General features: G+C 40.3%; 1 protein-coding gene across 3 annotated transcripts; it reads right to left on the minus strand.

The window, feature by feature from the left end:
* Positions 1 to 582: 582 nt before the first annotated feature.
* Positions 583 to 16,171, minus strand: il23r (interleukin 23 receptor). Of its 3 annotated transcripts, none has more exons than XM_032571826.1 (18): positions 16,089 to 16,171; positions 15,199 to 15,291; positions 15,020 to 15,110; positions 14,751 to 14,880; positions 13,583 to 13,764; positions 11,867 to 11,990; positions 11,629 to 11,789; positions 10,421 to 10,554; positions 10,145 to 10,334; positions 9,971 to 10,053; positions 9,590 to 9,785; positions 9,302 to 9,502; positions 8,221 to 8,319; positions 7,976 to 8,131; positions 3,156 to 3,296; positions 2,919 to 3,006; positions 1,721 to 1,811; positions 583 to 1,463 (listed from the first exon to the last, which is right to left on the minus strand). In XM_032571826.1, exons 3-18 carry the CDS (start codon positions 15,078 to 15,080, stop codon positions 861 to 863), a joined length of 2,640 nt encoding a protein of 879 aa, XP_032427717.1. In that variant the 5' UTR covers positions 15,081 to 15,110; positions 15,199 to 15,291; positions 16,089 to 16,171; the 3' UTR covers positions 583 to 860. The 3 variants fall into 3 exon arrangements, with proteins under 3 accessions (XP_032427717.1, XP_032427716.1, XP_032427715.1); XM_032571825.1 differs by having other exon boundaries at positions 15,199 to 15,342; XM_032571824.1 differs by lacking the exon at positions 16,089 to 16,171 and adding an exon at positions 15,522 to 16,068 and having other exon boundaries at positions 15,199 to 15,342.
* Between the last annotated feature and the right edge of the window lie 612 nt (positions 16,172 to 16,783).

Here is a 16,783-nt window from a genome sequence, read left to right on the forward strand (position 1 = left end):
GTCTTCCTAAACATCCTGAAGGAGAACGTCCGGCCGTCTGTTCCTGGCCTCAAAATGATACGAACTTGGGTTCTGCAGCAGAAACATGATTCAAAATGGACCTGAAAAGTCCTCCTCTGACAGGCTGAAGAAAAACTAAAACGAGTCTGTGGAGTTGCCTAGTCAAAGTCCTAACCTGAAACCTATTAAGAGGCTGCAGCATGACCTTGAAAAGCTGGAAAACTCTCCAATATGACTGAATGAGAACAAATCTGCAAAAATGAGTGGCTCAAAATTCCTCCACAGCTGCAAAAGACTCACTGCAAGTTATCGCAAATGCTTGTTTGGAACTGTTGCTGCTAAACATGACGCAACCAGATTTAGGGGGCAATCACTTTTCCACACAGGGCCATGTAGGCTTGATTTTTTTTTCTACCCTTAATAATGGACATCTTGTGTTATCTTTGACTAATATTTAAATTGGTTTGATGTTCCGAAACACTTAACTGTGACAAGCAAGCAAAAACAGGAAATCACGAAGGGAGGTCAGCGTATTTTTACACCACTGTAGCATATTTGTATTTAGGGGAATAAAGTTTCAAATTTAATCAACATCTTTGTTCATTTATTCAGACAGGTAGCACACATTGACAGAACATCCATCCAGAAAGATCAGCAGACTCTCACCTGAGAGTGCAGCCATTTAAAACCTCTTACACACTCGCTTCCACAGTAAAAATGACTTTTAAATACAATCAGTAACTACAATACGGGCAGTTTATTGGTACAATGATTAAAATGTGCGCTTTTGTAATGCTTTCTCAAAATTATCCTTAAAAGTGCAGTTCTTGTCCCTCCAACATCGCTGCCACCTTGGCGTGTCAAGTGTCAACGTCAAGGGAAGCCACCTGTGGGAAGTAGCCACCGTTCAGGAACATGCGAGCTGAAAACGGAGAGGAGCAGGTATCATCTGAATCGAGAGCCTCTCTCTGATCCTGCTGCAAATCCAGAGAGGAAACATTGTTCTCCGTGTCTTCCTGCGTTCTCGGAATCTCTTGCAAGCAGACTCCTTTCCAGACAGACGTTTCAAAGGTTTTAGGCCACAAAAGATCCCCGGTAGAGCCAAGAGTGGCCCAATGAGACGAATTAGAGCAATCCATGTTGGACAGGAAGCCTCCCAGAAATCCTTCAAATCCAACCAAAAGCCTGTCTTCCTCTGCGTTTTCTGGATGTTCCCGTTGCTCCTCCCTTGCATCCTTGATCTCCTCGTCAAGCGGAAGCAGCGCAGCAATCTGAGGCTTGTAGCCGGTGTGTTCAACCAGAATGGTTCTGGGGAGCGACTTCGCCTGTTGGGCTCCGTCCGGGGACTCTTCCACGTGGATGCTGGGGTACGCTTCGTCCCTCTCGTCCTGGGAGACCACGAGGATCGGGGAAAGGGTCGGGTCACTGTCGGTGAAGGAGAAAAGAGGCTCACTTCTGTCGTCCTACAGAAAAGAAAACAGCAGGAAAAAATTATTGACAAATATTGAGTTATCACTACAAGGCAAATATGTTTGTTGGACAAATGCACATTTTATAAACATTGAGATCTAGAAGGGCAAAAGAGACCATTAGCAATGGTTTCTCTTCCTGTAGCGTTGTTTCTATAGGTTTAATATTAGAATAATCCTTAAATGGCACAAATTTGCAGCTGTTGTAGTTGCTGGCTGTCTTAGGTGCTAATACATCCAGAGTTGATTACCTCCAGCAGCCTGATGGCGTTGCTGTGCCCTGGTTTGGGCAAGTTGTCCACGAGCCACTCAGGTCCCCATGCTATACATTTCTGTTTGATCCTAAAACAAAAGAAGAAATAAGATTTATTTTTTTGGATACGCAAAGTTGTATAACTTTGTTTTATTGGTCTGAATTGACAAAGTTAAACACAGATTACTTCAAAAAATGTTCAAACCACAAGCATATTCACGTTTTGTCACATATCAGCCACATATTATATTTCATTAGCATTTTGTTTTAAAGGCCAGCATAGACTAGCGGAAAATTGTGAAGAGGGAGCAAAATCATGCATGCTTTCAACATTTTGTACAAATAATATCTGGACACTGTTGTGCAACTTTCTTTTACTCTCATACCCTTAAATAAAAAAGGCTCCTGGTGACGCTGAAGGAGCTGCATAGATCACTGTTATCTTGTTGTCAGAAGGTTCTGGGTTCTTTCTGCACGGCGTTTTCATGTTCTCTCTGCGCATATGTGGATTCTCTCTGGGTACTGCAGTCCAAAACCGTGCATGTTAGATGAACTAGCCACTCTAAGTTGTCTTTAGGTCTCGACCATGTGCGTATGCATGCTCATCTGTCCTGTGTTCTGTGTTGCAGTTCAGCTCAAGGCTTGTTCACGTGTTGGAATGGCCTAATTAAAGGCCATACCGTAAACCTATTGAGAATCTGTGCAATCTGACTGAGATTGGAACTATTTACAAAAAAAAGAATCCACAAGAATGCGCTTTTCGTTGCGATTACGTGGGTCCAATATTTTGTGTCGGTTTAAATTAATGAAATCCCATTGAAACACACGGAGGTTTGTGGTTGCGACGTGACAATATGTGGTTAAAAGTGCAAGTGGAGCCAAAGCTTCTGCAAGGAAGCGCACATAGATGCTAATGTCATGACTAATGATGCAGATAGCCAAATAGCAACATCGGAATGAGGTTTAGGTTTCTGTTCACTACAACCAAGTGGGTTTTTACTCATGTTGCGGTGTGGTTTTTCACTAAAAATTAACCACAGGGTCCTCCATCCCTTTTACTCGTAAAACAAAACTTATGAACGTTCAAGCTGCAGGACAAAGAGCCGAAGAAAAAAACGACGCCAGCTCAGAAGTTTGTCTAGTAAAATGACTGAAGCTTTCTGTGGAAAGGGAAGCTTTTCTTTTTGTAAAATTACCGTTTCCTCACACAGCTCCAGCACATCAGGTTGGCTACAATTGCTATGGAGATCGTAATGCTGAACACAATCGCGATCACCAGCCCCACTGTAAGAGATACAAAGAAAAAGTCATTATTTGGATGAATCCTGGAGTCAGAACCTTATTTTTACTGATCAGGTGAAATTAAGGCTATATATGTAAAAGTTTTATATATGGCTCTATTTTGCGACTAAAGATAGAGAAAATGTATTGACCGGCTGGAGCTGGAGGCTGAGATAAGGTCTGTCTCCCTCGAGGCCCTTCTCCTTCTGAGTTCGATGCGGTCAGCTGAAGGGACAACGTTCCTTCTGGACAGTCCAGCCACGTCTGTCTTTGGCCAGATCCAGACACTGTCACTGTGCAGAAGAAAACGACAGTTAGCTTTTTTCCCATCCTGCAGAATCTAAAGAGTTTCTTGCTTGATTGCTCAACTTAAACCACTGCAGCTGTTTTTCGAGCTGTTTTTCTTTTTTTTTTTGCACGAAAAACAGCTCAGCCTAGAGCAAAGCTTTTTGAACTGAAAGTCAGCATTGGCCACTGCTTGATATGCCCAGTGATGCAACGTGTGTATCAGCCTTGAGAATATTGACGTGGAGTGTTTGAAGGGTATTCAACTCACGGGCTTTGCATTGTGCTGCATGCCAGCTTGAAACAGTGCAAAGTTGACCCAAAAGGAAAGGAAAATGATACATTGTTTGCAAACTTAGGGTTAGATGAGAGAGCATAGGTTAGGGGTGTCCACAGTCAGTCTTCAAGGGCCAGTGCCATGCATGTTTCAGCTCTCTCTCAATGTTCTGCAGAGGCCTCCTAATGAACCATCGCTTGATTCAGATGTGTTGGAGAGAACGACAAACATGCAGGACAACTTTGGACACCTCTGGCATAGGTTATTCATGGACCAGTCAAATTAGAAATCGAATCTCACAGATGCTCTTATGCAAACTCACTAAGCTGTTTTGTCAAGAGGAACAGGCAAAAGTTCTGTTTTCTAGACGAACAAAGCCCCAAAAGACTCACGGCTGTAACTTCGGCAATAAGTGTTTGATGCGTGACAAAATCTCAAAAAGTTGAAAATACATAAATACTTTTGGCTCGGCAAAGTCAGCGGTCAGTAGAATTTACCCTCTGCTACTGAGTGTATTCTGTTTGACGTCAGAGACTCGTACTGAAAATCACATGAAGTGTAGGAGAGATGAACATTTGCAGTCAATACTGACCCACAGACTGTAGGCTGAGGAAGCCGCACGGTTCTGCATACTGACTAAACCAGTTTCTGTTCTTACACCCAGCCAAAAGTCAAAGTTACCTTTAAGAGCTGGATGCAACTTGGAAGTCCAAAAAACAAATGCTACCTTTTTGAAACTTTGCTATATTGAATTTGAAGACAAAAAAGGAGAAAGCAAAAATAACAGTTAACCTGAATAGATATGATGTTGCGTTTGTTGTAACTAATCATCAAGCCCCATGCCTGGATCCAGAAACCCATCCAATGACAGCCAACTGATTGGGGATTAATGTGTGCATAATGATGCCATTTAAAAGTTTCTGTGCACATGTACAAGTTAAAATAAACCAGGCAAAAGGAAAAACCTGCAAATAATATTCAGAAGCAGATAATTAATATAGAGTACACCAGAATCATTTTGTGCAAAAACCCTCAACCAGACTAACGGCGAAAAAGACAACACAGATCATTCAGCGAGCACATGACACTTTAGAAAGAGGAAAAGGTATAAGCTCTGAGGAGCTCTCATAGTCAGGTCCTACAAATACAGAACCAGGCGGGCTAGCTGGTAACAGCCTCTTCTGACACATGTGCATGAAGCCACACGGCTTCCTGTTTTGCGGTCAGAACGAGTTCGAGGAACCTCTAAAGCGACATCAACTCGTGTTTGGCTCCAGTTTCTTCACTACTGAACATCTTCTTCAAATGTTAAAAACACTGGATTGTTTTGTTGTTTTTGTGAGCAGATGCTGGCTTTGATGTTAGGTTGCTATGTGTTTTTTTTTTTTGCTCTTTGAAAGAGTGATTAGCAATAACAGAGAAATAATAATTTGAGCTCCACGTCTGAATTTCTTTTCGTTACGGGAAGCCTGAGCGAAAAATACCCTGCTGATGCACTGAAACTTCGAGGGAGGGGAATATCAATGGATTGCCACTTGCACGCTTTCCATTTTGTAAGTGTGGTTTGTGCCGAGACGCAACGCATGCGAACTGCTGAATGTATAATTCACCACACCTGTGCACACACAGGTGTTAGGAGTTTGCCTTTGCTTGAGACCAAGGTGAAGTACAAGGACACACACACGCACAAAAAAATGTTGCTGTTACAGGAGGGCAAGGGCAGGCTGAAGCGGTGATGAGCAAGAACAGGAAACTCACTGCAAAGTTGTGTTTCCTCCCACACTTTCAAACCAACATGGAGCTTTATTGTGAATGAGAGGCTCCACTTAATTTCAAGGTCAGATATGATCAAGTTGTTGTTGTTATTTTGGAAAAAGGATTTTCTTTTCCTCAAAGTCATTCAATGACTTTCTCCAGACTGCAGGGTAAACCGAGTTTGAAAATATAGCAGCGGTTTAAACATGCTCAAAATCCTTAGTAGTTTTCTTTATTTTATATGTAAAGATGTGCCTTCATTATAACTTTTTACTCATTTGTTTATCCTTTCAATTTCCAATTTTAGGACAATAAACTGGTTCTACTATGCTACTTTAGAGTATGATACCTTAATAATGTATGCATTATTTCCTTCATACTTTAACTGCATAACCTTGTAGCTTCAAATAGAAGTCTGGTCATGCAGAGCACTTGAGAGTAATCATTAACTTACACTATATTGCCACAAGTATTCATACAGATGTGAATTTGATTTAAAGACTTATTTTTAATCACCGGGTTTTAATATGCCAGCCCCCATGTGCTTTCTCTCCCACTTTTATATGTTTTTGATCATTTTTGACCTTTTGTTCCAGAATCGCATTTGTGGGGTCAGACACTGATGTTGGATGAGATGTCCTAGCTTGCGGTCTCCGCTTTAATTCATGCCAAATGAATGTCAAGGCACGTTGAAGCATTACGGTTTCCTTTCACTGGAACTACAGGGGCTAAGCCCAATTCCTGAAAAAGCTGACAATCACCCTACTTACCTCGAATCTTCACACCTGAGACAATGCAGTAAAGCAAGTGGTGTTACCCTGGCAACAGCTAAATCCACACCCATCCACTGGATCGTCATTAGCACTCTGCTCTAGAATCTACTGGCATGCCTTACATCACCACATCTGACGATTTGCGTTTTCCTTGGTCAAGTAGAAAATGGATGCAGCTGCTTGGCCATGAAAACCCAGGATAGAAAAGTATAGTATTTGATTTCAGCATTTTAGGTCTGGATGAGTTTTAAAAAAAGAAAATTAGCGTGCATGATGGAATAAATAAAGATCTGACTACTCTTTGAAAATTGAGTCTGTGAAAGTTTTCAACTTGACAGCTTCGCAGGAACCCTGTTGAAAGCTTCTGCACTTTTAAATGCTACAAAATAAGATGTCTACTTTGGAAAGCAAAGAGGCAACACTGCAAATAAAGGGCGTGAGAGATTAAGAAGACTTAAAAACGCACAGTCGGCAGTAAACCGAACAAGATGAAAGAACTGCCATGAAGACATGTGAGAGGAAGTCTCGGGTCTATCTAGAGACTTGATGACACAGAGCATAGAGGAAGTTGTTGAATCAAAATAACTCATCAGAGTATTATCCAGTTCAGACAATCTGTAAATAATCAAGAAATCTACAGAATACTAGGTTACAGTTTGTTTCTTACTGTAAACAGAAAGGCCAGATGAAACAAATACGTAGCAAAAGGAAGAAAGGAAGGAAGAAAAGACTTGTGGTTGTAAGATTCTTAAAGAAGCACGGATCAACATGTTGAACAAGCTCAAAGGAGAGGTTGTCCAAGTCCAGTGTGGATGATGCAATACTTTTAAAACACAATGTTATATTTTATCAACATGAGAAATGTTGGAGTAGGTTTTGTATATGACGCTTCAATGGCTTTAATAAATTAGTATTCATGGCAGTAAGACAACTTAGAGCAAATCAGTAGCTACTCTGGTCAAAATCGCTGATATATTTAAACATGAACATGAAATTGCTTTCACTTCATTTAGTGGAGGATTTACTGATGCTGCAAATAAAACGTGAGCTACAGCAGCTTCCAAAACCGTTCAAACCCTTTGCATCTCTGCACATTTGGTCCTATTACAGTCAATAAACATCAGAGCATTTAAGCCAATATTAATGTGACAAACCACAAAATAGTGTAAAGTTAAACAAAAAGGCCATTGTTTTCATATTTCTTTTCTAAAAACACAAGGGAAATCTAACTTGGATTTGTATTTGGGTCTTGTAAATCAATACTTGTAGATTTACTAATGGTAGATTTTGCCTACACTTCTTTGTAAAATAGCTCTAACGCAGTCAGATGGGATTGAAAATGTTCAAATCTTCGCAGAGCCTCAGCTGCATTTAGGTCTGGACTTTGGTTAGGTCATTTTAATACATGAATATGCTTTGACCCATAGCTCTGGCTGTATGTTTGAGGTGACCTTCAACCCCAATCTCAAGTCCTTTACTCAACATTTCTTCCGGAATCACCCTGTATTTTTCTCTATTTAATCTTCCCATAATCTTTGAACAGCTCTCCTTTCCCTATTGAAGAGAATCATGCCCACAGTATGATGCAACCACCACTATGTTTAACAAAGGGGATGGTGTGTTCAAGGTCAGATAAAGTATAAGTTTTCCATCACACATGGCAAAAACATACATTTTGGTCTCGTTTGACCCGAGCACCTTGTTTCATGTTTTTCCCAACATTGTTTGTAGCAAACTGCAAACAGCCCTTCTTATGTCTTTCTTTAAAAAAAATAGAATCATCTATCAAAAGGCCAGACTTGAGAGCTATTAATAGTTCTCTTGTTTGAAAAGTTTCTCATGATGGGTTGTTTGCATGTTTGTATTCTTCCTAAGTGCTCACCGTTGAGCTCTGCGCTGCTGGAGTCCAGTGTCTGCAAGTAGACAGTGTACTTTGAGATGAAGCCTCTCCGTTGGTCCAGGGGCAGCTCGTCCCACCGGACCAGGATCCGTCTGGCCTCACGGGTCAGAACATGGAGCACGGGAGCTGAAAGTGGCCCTGAAGCAAACACGCATGGACACAATGATTAGAGAATGGTTGGTGCAGACTGTAAAAAAAAAAAACAACAGAAAAGCTGTCTGCTTTACTCTGTTCTCTGGAGTAGATCGGTGTGGATGTTGGAGCACTGACGCCTCTGGTGGTCACAGCGTACAAAGACACGTTGTACCTCACACCCGCCATCAAACCTGAAACAGAGTGTGAAGATGAAACCCGCGCTGTATTCTGAAAGCGGGTAGCTTACTTCACTATGTCTGGTTTGTGGGTGTGACAAATTATGCTTCCTATACGGTGTGATTAAGGCAAAAAGACCTAAAAATAATTATACCAAACAACGGCCACACGAGGGCGCTGTTTGACCGCTTTTAAAAGCCACACTGTGATCTGCTGATTTATGCCAGAAAGTTCTCGAAAAGCGTGGTTAGATGTCTTACGGTGGCACACCGCAACTAAAAGCGACAGCATAATTTTTATTATAGGGAGAGGTAATGTTGTGAAGATTAAGAAATGACAGAAACATGAATAAATATATATATATAAGTTTATATAAGTGTTGTCTGGTCAACAATTCCTTTTCTCATTCTAATCTAATATGTATTTTCAACTATTCTTATTGTAATTTGAACAAGTTATTTAAATTTTCATAAAAGAAAACCACCACAAATTTGAACCCAGGACCTTCTTGCTGCAGGGCAACAGTGTTGCCAACTGCCCCACTGTTCAGCCCTCATTATTATATTGTTCATTAATCCAAAAGTATTTGCTTCAAGTGTTTACCCTCGCTTATATTTTTCAGTCTTACTTCAGAGAAGAAGTCATACATTGTCTTTGTTTGAGTTGAAGTTTATATTGAGTCAAAAAGGCAGCCTCCTCATTTTAGTTGCATATTATCCTCTGAGTTTGTTTTTAATGGTTAATATAAATTTAACTTCAGACAAATCCAAGAGCAGTAAAGGTAAGAAGGAAAACATATTTTTTAAATGTCTCCACAAGAGCAACTGGTGAAGGACTTTAGGATTGTACAGGAATATTTCCTTATTAACTTATCTTCACTTTGCCCTATTTAAGGTATTTGGAGGTGAAGAAGCATATCCAGAAAATTTATAAAAATATGAAATGTGTCTTATTTTAGCAATAAATAAATGCATGTGTGTGAATGAATGACTATACCTGTGATTGTTGTGTCTTTCATGTCTCTAAGCACCTTTTTCCACTGCAGCCCCGTTGCAGGCATGCTTTCCCATTCTACTACAAAGTACAGAAGACCTTTCTGAACCGTCGTAGACCAGGAGACCCGAGCAGCGCTGCCGTCTGCACCAGGAGCAGATGGCAGCGCTCCTGGTGCTGAATCAAAGAAAGATTCAGAAGCACCTAAATGATCGAGACATTTTAGTGATTACCACAGAAATGTAAAGTATTAGAAACATTTCGGTCCCTTTTTTGTAACTTTATTTGCACCTGCATGTCTGAGGTCTACAAAAGCCGGCGGAGACGCCCCACTGGAGGTCACTGCACTGACGTTCAGTCCAAGAACCGCCACTGGTGCCTGGACTGAACATTGGCTGGAAGCGGCAGGACAGATCTCCTCTCGGCCATCATCCAGGACGATGCTGTACCGCAGCAATTCACCACTGTAATCCTCCACAGGCAGAGGCTGGGAACGAGATCATTTATCAAATTGTTAATGCATGGGAAACACATACTTCCACCTTCCCAACTATTACAGGAGGAAAATTTGAAAATGAATTTAACAATCAAAAAATAACTTAAACATAAAAATCTAACATTTAGCCTAATTATATGTATGTTTGGAAGATTATTAGCAGAAAATATCAATACCTTCCAGAAAACAGTAACGCTCCTCAGCCCGGGTTTGGCCTGGTCTCCTAAGCGTCTCCATACATGCAGCTGCTGAGACGGACCTGTTGGAACGGACGCAGCATGAAGTTTCTCTGCCAGGTGTCACACAAGAACCACTTTCACTCCCTTATATTTCAAATATCTCATTCTTGCCTTTTCCAGGACTCATCCTCTTCACAGACGGGCTCCATTTGCTGCAGAGAACTCGCTGGCTGGTTTTAAAGCTCGTGGCCTGTCCTGATGCGTAGGAACACGTTCTGATTTGGAACTCATATTCAGTCTCAGGCTTTAGGTTCTCCACTCGTATCAGACCCTCACTCAGCTCTGCTCCCGCTCTCTGCTCCTGAAAGAGTGCGGGATGTTTTTAGGTTATTGCATGAGAAGATTTAAACCAAGAAAAACTGCAAAGTCAACATGACGCCGCTTTACCCAGGTATTGTTTCCTCGCAGCCTGATTTGGGATCTGAGGCGCTTCAAAGACTCAAAGGTTTTCCAGTGCAGCACGGCTGATGTGGAGTCATTCATGAACTCCACCTTAACTACGTGAGGAGTTTCTGGTATCACTGAAATATAAAACAACAATAAAGCGATCTGAACAGGCAATGGCAAATGTGCTAAAAATAAAAAATACAGATCTAAAGGCGTTCGCAACTTTTGCAACCACAAACTTCAACATGTGACAGAGCAACACGAAGTAGTGCACAATTGAGAATTGTTAGAAGAGGAAATTCAAATAAATGGTTTTCACAAATAAAAATATGAAAAGTGGGATATTACATTTCTATTCTGCCTCTTTATCCAGATACCCCAAATATAATCTTGCACAACCACTGTTTTCAGAAGCCACCCGTTTAGCATATAGTGGACCTGAGTGAGATTTAATCTCAGCTTAAATCCAGAATGTTCTACGAAAGCCTCAGAGGTTTGTCAGAGAACATTAGAGAATAAGCAGCAAACAAAGACCTTGTTTGCAGTTTTCCCACAAGCCATACAGGGGAAACAGCAAAGAAGGGCCAAAATATATATCTTTTTTGCTTACATGAAATACTAAAAAGTCAAGTAACGCTATGAGAAACCTGCAGAAGACTTGAAGCTAGGAGCAGGCTCACCCTCCAGCAGGTCATTGATCCTTGACACGGTCAAATTTAGCTGATCATATTGTGCCAAAAGGTGAAAACGCTCTCTATTTATTGAGTTTTGATTAAATATACAAACACACTACAGTTTTCAGATATTTATTTGTCAAAAGCTTTAAAACCAATACATAATTTTCTTTCCACAATGTTGCACTACTTTGTGTAGGTGTATCACACACCTACTATCCCGACAAAATACACTGATGTATGAATCAGCTCTGTAATCTATTGAACAGCTACTGTCGGTGAACTTGCTAAAGTTCAAACAAGGCATGCAGTGGGCAGGTGGCAGAAAGAAAGAGGAAATTGTCCCCTTGTGACATATATTACAAAAAAAGAAACTTTACTGAAAGTCAAATTAGTCAGACTCAGGAGAAAACAACTGATTGAACTAACCACTCGACATATGACTCAGCCTTTAAGCTGTGATGATTCTGATTAATTAATTCAAATGAACAACTAGGTTAATGCACTCCCATTGAATGAATGTTGAAGCGTTACCTATGTCTGCCAGAGAAAAAATGAACGGATCCGACCGGGACGCTCCAAAGTGGTTGTAAGCGGAGACGGTCAGCGTGTATTTAGTGTTTTCCTCTAAGATTGCTCGTGGTACGCTGATTTCCTCCCCGTCCGAGATCAGATCTAAAACGCTTTCATTCTCCCTGATAATAAAAAAGGAAAGGAAAATTAGGCCACAAGCACATGCTGACTAAAGCAAATAGGAAGCAAATCTCTATACCTGTGGACTGAAACGTTGTAGAATGTGTCGATGTACGTTTCCCGTCCTCTGTCCAGTGAGCAGTTTACCAAGTCAGAGCTCCTTGTTGTTCCACAGTTGATATTTGCAGGCTTGTCAGGAGGAACTGCAGTGATATAAAAAACCAAGAGAATGTTTCTTATCATCTGGAAGCGCGAACAAATGTTTAGGACTAATTTGTGAGATTAGTTTAACTCTACTGCATCTGGTCTGCACTCACAAAAAAATCCCCCAATCCAAACATGATGTGGTGGCTTCACTGCAGCTTTCACCCAACGGCGTTTTTAAGGATCTAGCTCTCTTTTAATCGAGCAGCAGATGATGTAGAAAATGTTCAGCTCTATCCAGGTCATCATACAGCGGTCAAGTTTAGCTGATCATATTGTGCCAAAAGGTGAAAAGTTATCTAAGGGAAGCCAAGCTGTCTGCATTTGAGTCACTGACTTAGCAGCAATCCCTCCTCCTCAACAAGCATGAGGCAGCAGTGGGGAGAAACAACTCCCTTAAACGGAGGAGAAACCGAATAAACGAGGTCATCTGTAACAACTCTGCACTAGATTAAAGCGGTCTAATGTTTTACAAGAGAAAGTTATCAGTACAAGGCAAAATTACTGAATGTTTTTTTTTCTTTAGTTGCCTTTTCACTCATTTTCAATTCAACTTAAGGCATTTTAGTTTTTTTTTTTTTTTTTTTTGCTTTGTCATTTTCTTTGACCCACAAAATATGAAATAAAAAAGGTGATTTCTCACAGCGGTAATAGATGAACTCACAGCATAACCGAGAGAAAGATGATAGATCTTTCAGGTTCAATATTTTAGAACAAAATGAGTACTAAAGCAGACCCTGAAAGAAAAAAAACTAAACAAAGTCTCGCAATTTTGTGAGACAAATGTAAAGCCGTTGGGACTGATTTAAAACTATTGCCCAGAAAATTATCAAGTAATGCAATAAGTTAACAAGTAACTGTTACTAAAATGTGATTCTAGCAATAGTTATTACAACTTCATATTCCAGTTATTTCAGACTGGATTATACAATCGCATTCAATAAATTAAAATATATGTTCCTATGGAACACATATTTGTCAAATTCAAGATGCCTTTTTGAAAACAATACTTCTCATTAAATCCACATTTCTGGATTAGGAATGTCTTTCTTAATGATTGTGTTTTCATTAGTTCTAAGCCAAAAATCATCATAATTTACAAAAATAGAGTTTTGAAAACATGAGTGTGTGTGCACTGATTCCAGATAATGTGTTTTCTGAATTGAAAATGAAACACACAGTGAAATATACGAGCTTTCCAATATTATTCTAATTTATTGAACATGAGTGTATATAAACAAGCTAATAAAATGATAATTTTTGAGCAGTCACAATGAGGTTCTGAAATGGAGCAGTGTATACTTTATTACTCATTCCTTCTCAATATGGTGGCTCAATATGCTTTAGTGCGCTACAACCAAACCGTATCTTGGTTTAGTATTGTTTAATAGGCAAAATTTAGCTGAAGGTACATTTAAAAGATTCCTGTAAAATTTGGTAAAAGCTTATTATTGTCTCTACAAAATACCATATTTTTAAATAATATAAAATCATCAGTCTATTATATATTTTTTAGCGTAACTGCACTGTGAGAGAAGATTAAAATAGTGTCTCCCCTGTCCCACACCTCCTTCCCGACCAGCGTACGTACGTCCAAGACGTAGATCTAGGCCACAGATGATTTCCAGAGCAGGCAGCTGGCTGCTCTTCATCTTGCAGACCACCTTAGACAGCGGCTTGGACACGCGGGTCAGGTAGAATGCCGTTGTGGTGCAGTTGACTCTTTTCGACAGATTCACAGTCTGTTTATTCAGGTCCAGGTACATCTTCGACCTGAAAGTCAACAGTAGAAGGTGGTTTTATAAATCTGAAGGTATCATTTCAGAAAAACAATGCAGAATGCTGCGTCTAAGTGCACAAAGGAGCATTATAGGAGATCCTTCCTCACAGTCTCTGTTAGACAAACTCAGTAAATGTTTACATCCTTGATGTTTTTTGTACATCTCTGTTAGTTTCTTATATTGTAAATAGTCTGTTGTCTTTTAATGAACAAACACACACACATACTGTACATTATGTACATTAAAATTTTTTCCTACTCAGCTGCATATTACTTGGATCAGAGTACTTGATAACTGCACAGTACCTTTAAGTTGTGATCATGTCCTTAATTTATTATTTGATCTTATATATTTTGAATACTTTTTTAAAAAATTTTGTGTGAATCCACATGCTTTAGTTCTGCTGATAATCCTGAATTTTCCCACTGTGGCATAATAAATTACATTTCAGACACATTTTCTATTGAGTGTTTGCAAGTCCAGTGAAAACATTGCAAAGTAAGCCTGGTTGATGACGGCGAAGCTAGTGTCTGACGTGTAGCCCAGGCGTTGATGCTTGAAGTAGGTGTCTGATTTAAAGCCTCGCTAACGATGCTGAACTTGGTGTCTGATTCTGGGCATGCCAAGTGATGCCGAAGCTACGGATAATCAAATCTGATCGCATTTGGTTATCTGTAGATATCTAGACATGGTTAAACAAAAACCATACTGTTCTACAGAGAACAGAGATGCTATGATCACATTTTAAGAAGAATTTACACTGTTTCTCCTTGTCACTAAGACCACCCCTGATCGTGAGAAGCCTGAAAAGCTGAATATGCAGCCAGGTCATCTATAAAGTCCTTTTTATGAGGCACAGGATGAGTGATGAGGGGGAAGGGGCTCCCCCCCCGGGTGGCATTCTTGCCAGATCCGCCACTGTAAAAACACATACAGTATGTTCTGCATTCGTCAAAGTTTCAAAGCAAATATGCTCACTCCTTTTCACATTTGAAGGTGTGGCAGTACACGGTCAGGTTTGAACCCATAAGCAGGACGGTGGCCGGCTCTGCTGTCGCATAGCCGCTGGAAATGAGGTCCATACAGCCTGCAGGGAGCAGAGGGCAGCCTGCGCAAGAAAAAAAGAACCCTTTGAAAACTCAGAAACAAGACTCAGCTTCTTGCATGCTTGTTCTTTTTTTGTCAAATGAAGACTTAATGAGCAACAGAGAAGAACACATGGACGGCTTTGTGGACGAACAACTCACCATTGATGGAAAAACAAAACAGCAAGATAATGCATCTCCAACTGGCTAACAAGAGATTCATCTCAGCTCATCTCTCTGAAACCGGAGGACCCTGTAGAGTGATGAGAAAAAAATATTCTATTATTAAAAATCATGGGTTACATCTTTAAGAATGAAGCACACGAAGAAAATGATTGTACCTCATCCATCCGTGTCCAGAAATAAGGCACCAATCTTTCCAACATGAGGAGGAAGAGCAGTTTATTGTCTCTCCTATCTCACTGCAGGTTTTCCTGTTGATATCATTCTCATAAGTGCGTCACAGCAGCTGTGACACATCCACCCTGCCACATTAAACAAAAAAAAAAAAAATATATATATATATATATATTCTGCTGTAATACGGGATTGTGATTTTAAATCACCACAAATGACTTGAATTTCAAAGTCATCCTGAAAGCACAATTATTTCCAATTGTGCTCATTTTCCCCCACTTATTTCCCCAAAGAAGATAAAACTCACCAGAATTACGTCCTCTAAGCATTTTTCTTATCCAGTGATAATTTCAACAACCGTCTGCTTGTCTAACGCGACCTGCTTTGTTCCACGCGCTTCCTTCGACTGATCTTTGCAACAACAGAGTCACATCTTAAGGAGGTCACTGACCTAGTTTGGCGGTATTCTGTCAGAGCAGAAACTTTGAACATTTGTCTCAGTACTTGTGCGCCCTACTTCAACTGCCTGTTTTTCATCACCACAAAAGGCTGATCTGACGTAAAAGTGTCACCGTCGCCAGAGTGGCTGCTCTCGTGAACATGCCGCTGTTAGCGGATTATTGAGCGATAAACCCAGATTACTGCTCGCAATTATGCGCTGACCACTGCTTCCATCCAACCCGGTTTCTCTGCTTCCTGCTAACACTGACTGTTTTTCAGAGTTTCCTACAGTAAATGCTAAAAGTGCTGATGCCCTGAGGAGAAAAAGGGTTTATCAGCATGAGCCAAGTTAGAATTTATATGAAAACAAAAACTATTAGAAAACTATTACAGTTATTTTTGCCTTTTCTACATGGAGATAAGTCATACTTACATGTTTACTGCTTTGCTTCACTTGACATGTCATATTTGTTTTCCAGCTCAGCTCTTTGATGGTGTTTGTAGCCTGTCGCTGAACTGGCGTGTCTTCTCTGAGCCTTTTTTTTTTTCAGTTAAGCTTGCTTTTGTAAATTTTACGAGTTTTTTCCGTCTCTAACCTCAACCGCTTTGCAGGGAAAACCCAGAATTTGAGCAGAACGCCTGCTCGTAAAGATAAAACAGACCTCAAAATTGGTGGGCCGCTATTAGTGCTTGGGTTGAAAGAGCAGAATGTTAAACCCGGGTGAATATTGAACGCGCTACTTTTGATATATGATTTGTTGCTTGATGCGTTCTGTGTCTCAAGCTTCACTCAGCCTGACTGTCTTGACTCGGCTCTGCAATCTAATTTCAAAATTTCCTCACATGTCAAACCGCAGACTGAAACGACAATGTGGACAACACTACAGTGTCCTCGTCCCCTTTTCTTTAAGGCATACAGCGAATAGCAAATTAGTCAACGCACTTGTACTCTTTCTAATTTGGTCCCATTAAAATCGTTCAAATGCTATTGTTCTCATGAGTGTTTGGGTTTTGCTTTTCTTGTCGGGTTTGTTTTCTAATCATTTTTCTGGGCTTTCTTATTATTTTATTATTGCTCGTAAGAGCTTGCCATACTCAATTGATTTGATTCCTCTGTTTAAAGCTTCT

The sequence above is a fragment of the Xiphophorus hellerii genome, chromosome 9, assembly GCF_003331165.1.
Source record: "Xiphophorus hellerii strain 12219 chromosome 9, Xiphophorus_hellerii-4.1, whole genome shotgun sequence".
NCBI classification, from domain to species: Eukaryota; Metazoa; Chordata; class Actinopteri; order Cyprinodontiformes; family Poeciliidae; genus Xiphophorus; species Xiphophorus hellerii.

Bases quoted from the DNA above. Each gene is read 5' to 3' on its own strand.
- il23r (XM_032571826.1), bottom strand. From the start codon at position 15,080: ATGAATCTCTTGTTAGCCAGTTGGAGATGCATTATCTTGCTGTTTTGT. The intron at 10,335-10,420 runs GTAAAGCGGCGT...GCACTCTTTCAG, and splicing joins TGCGAGGAAACAATACCTGG to GAGCAGAGAGCGGGAGCAGA. The intron at 10,054-10,144 runs GCAAGAATGAGA...CCGTTCCAACAG, and splicing joins GAGGATGAGTCCTGGAAAAG to GTCCGTCTCAGCAGCTGCAT.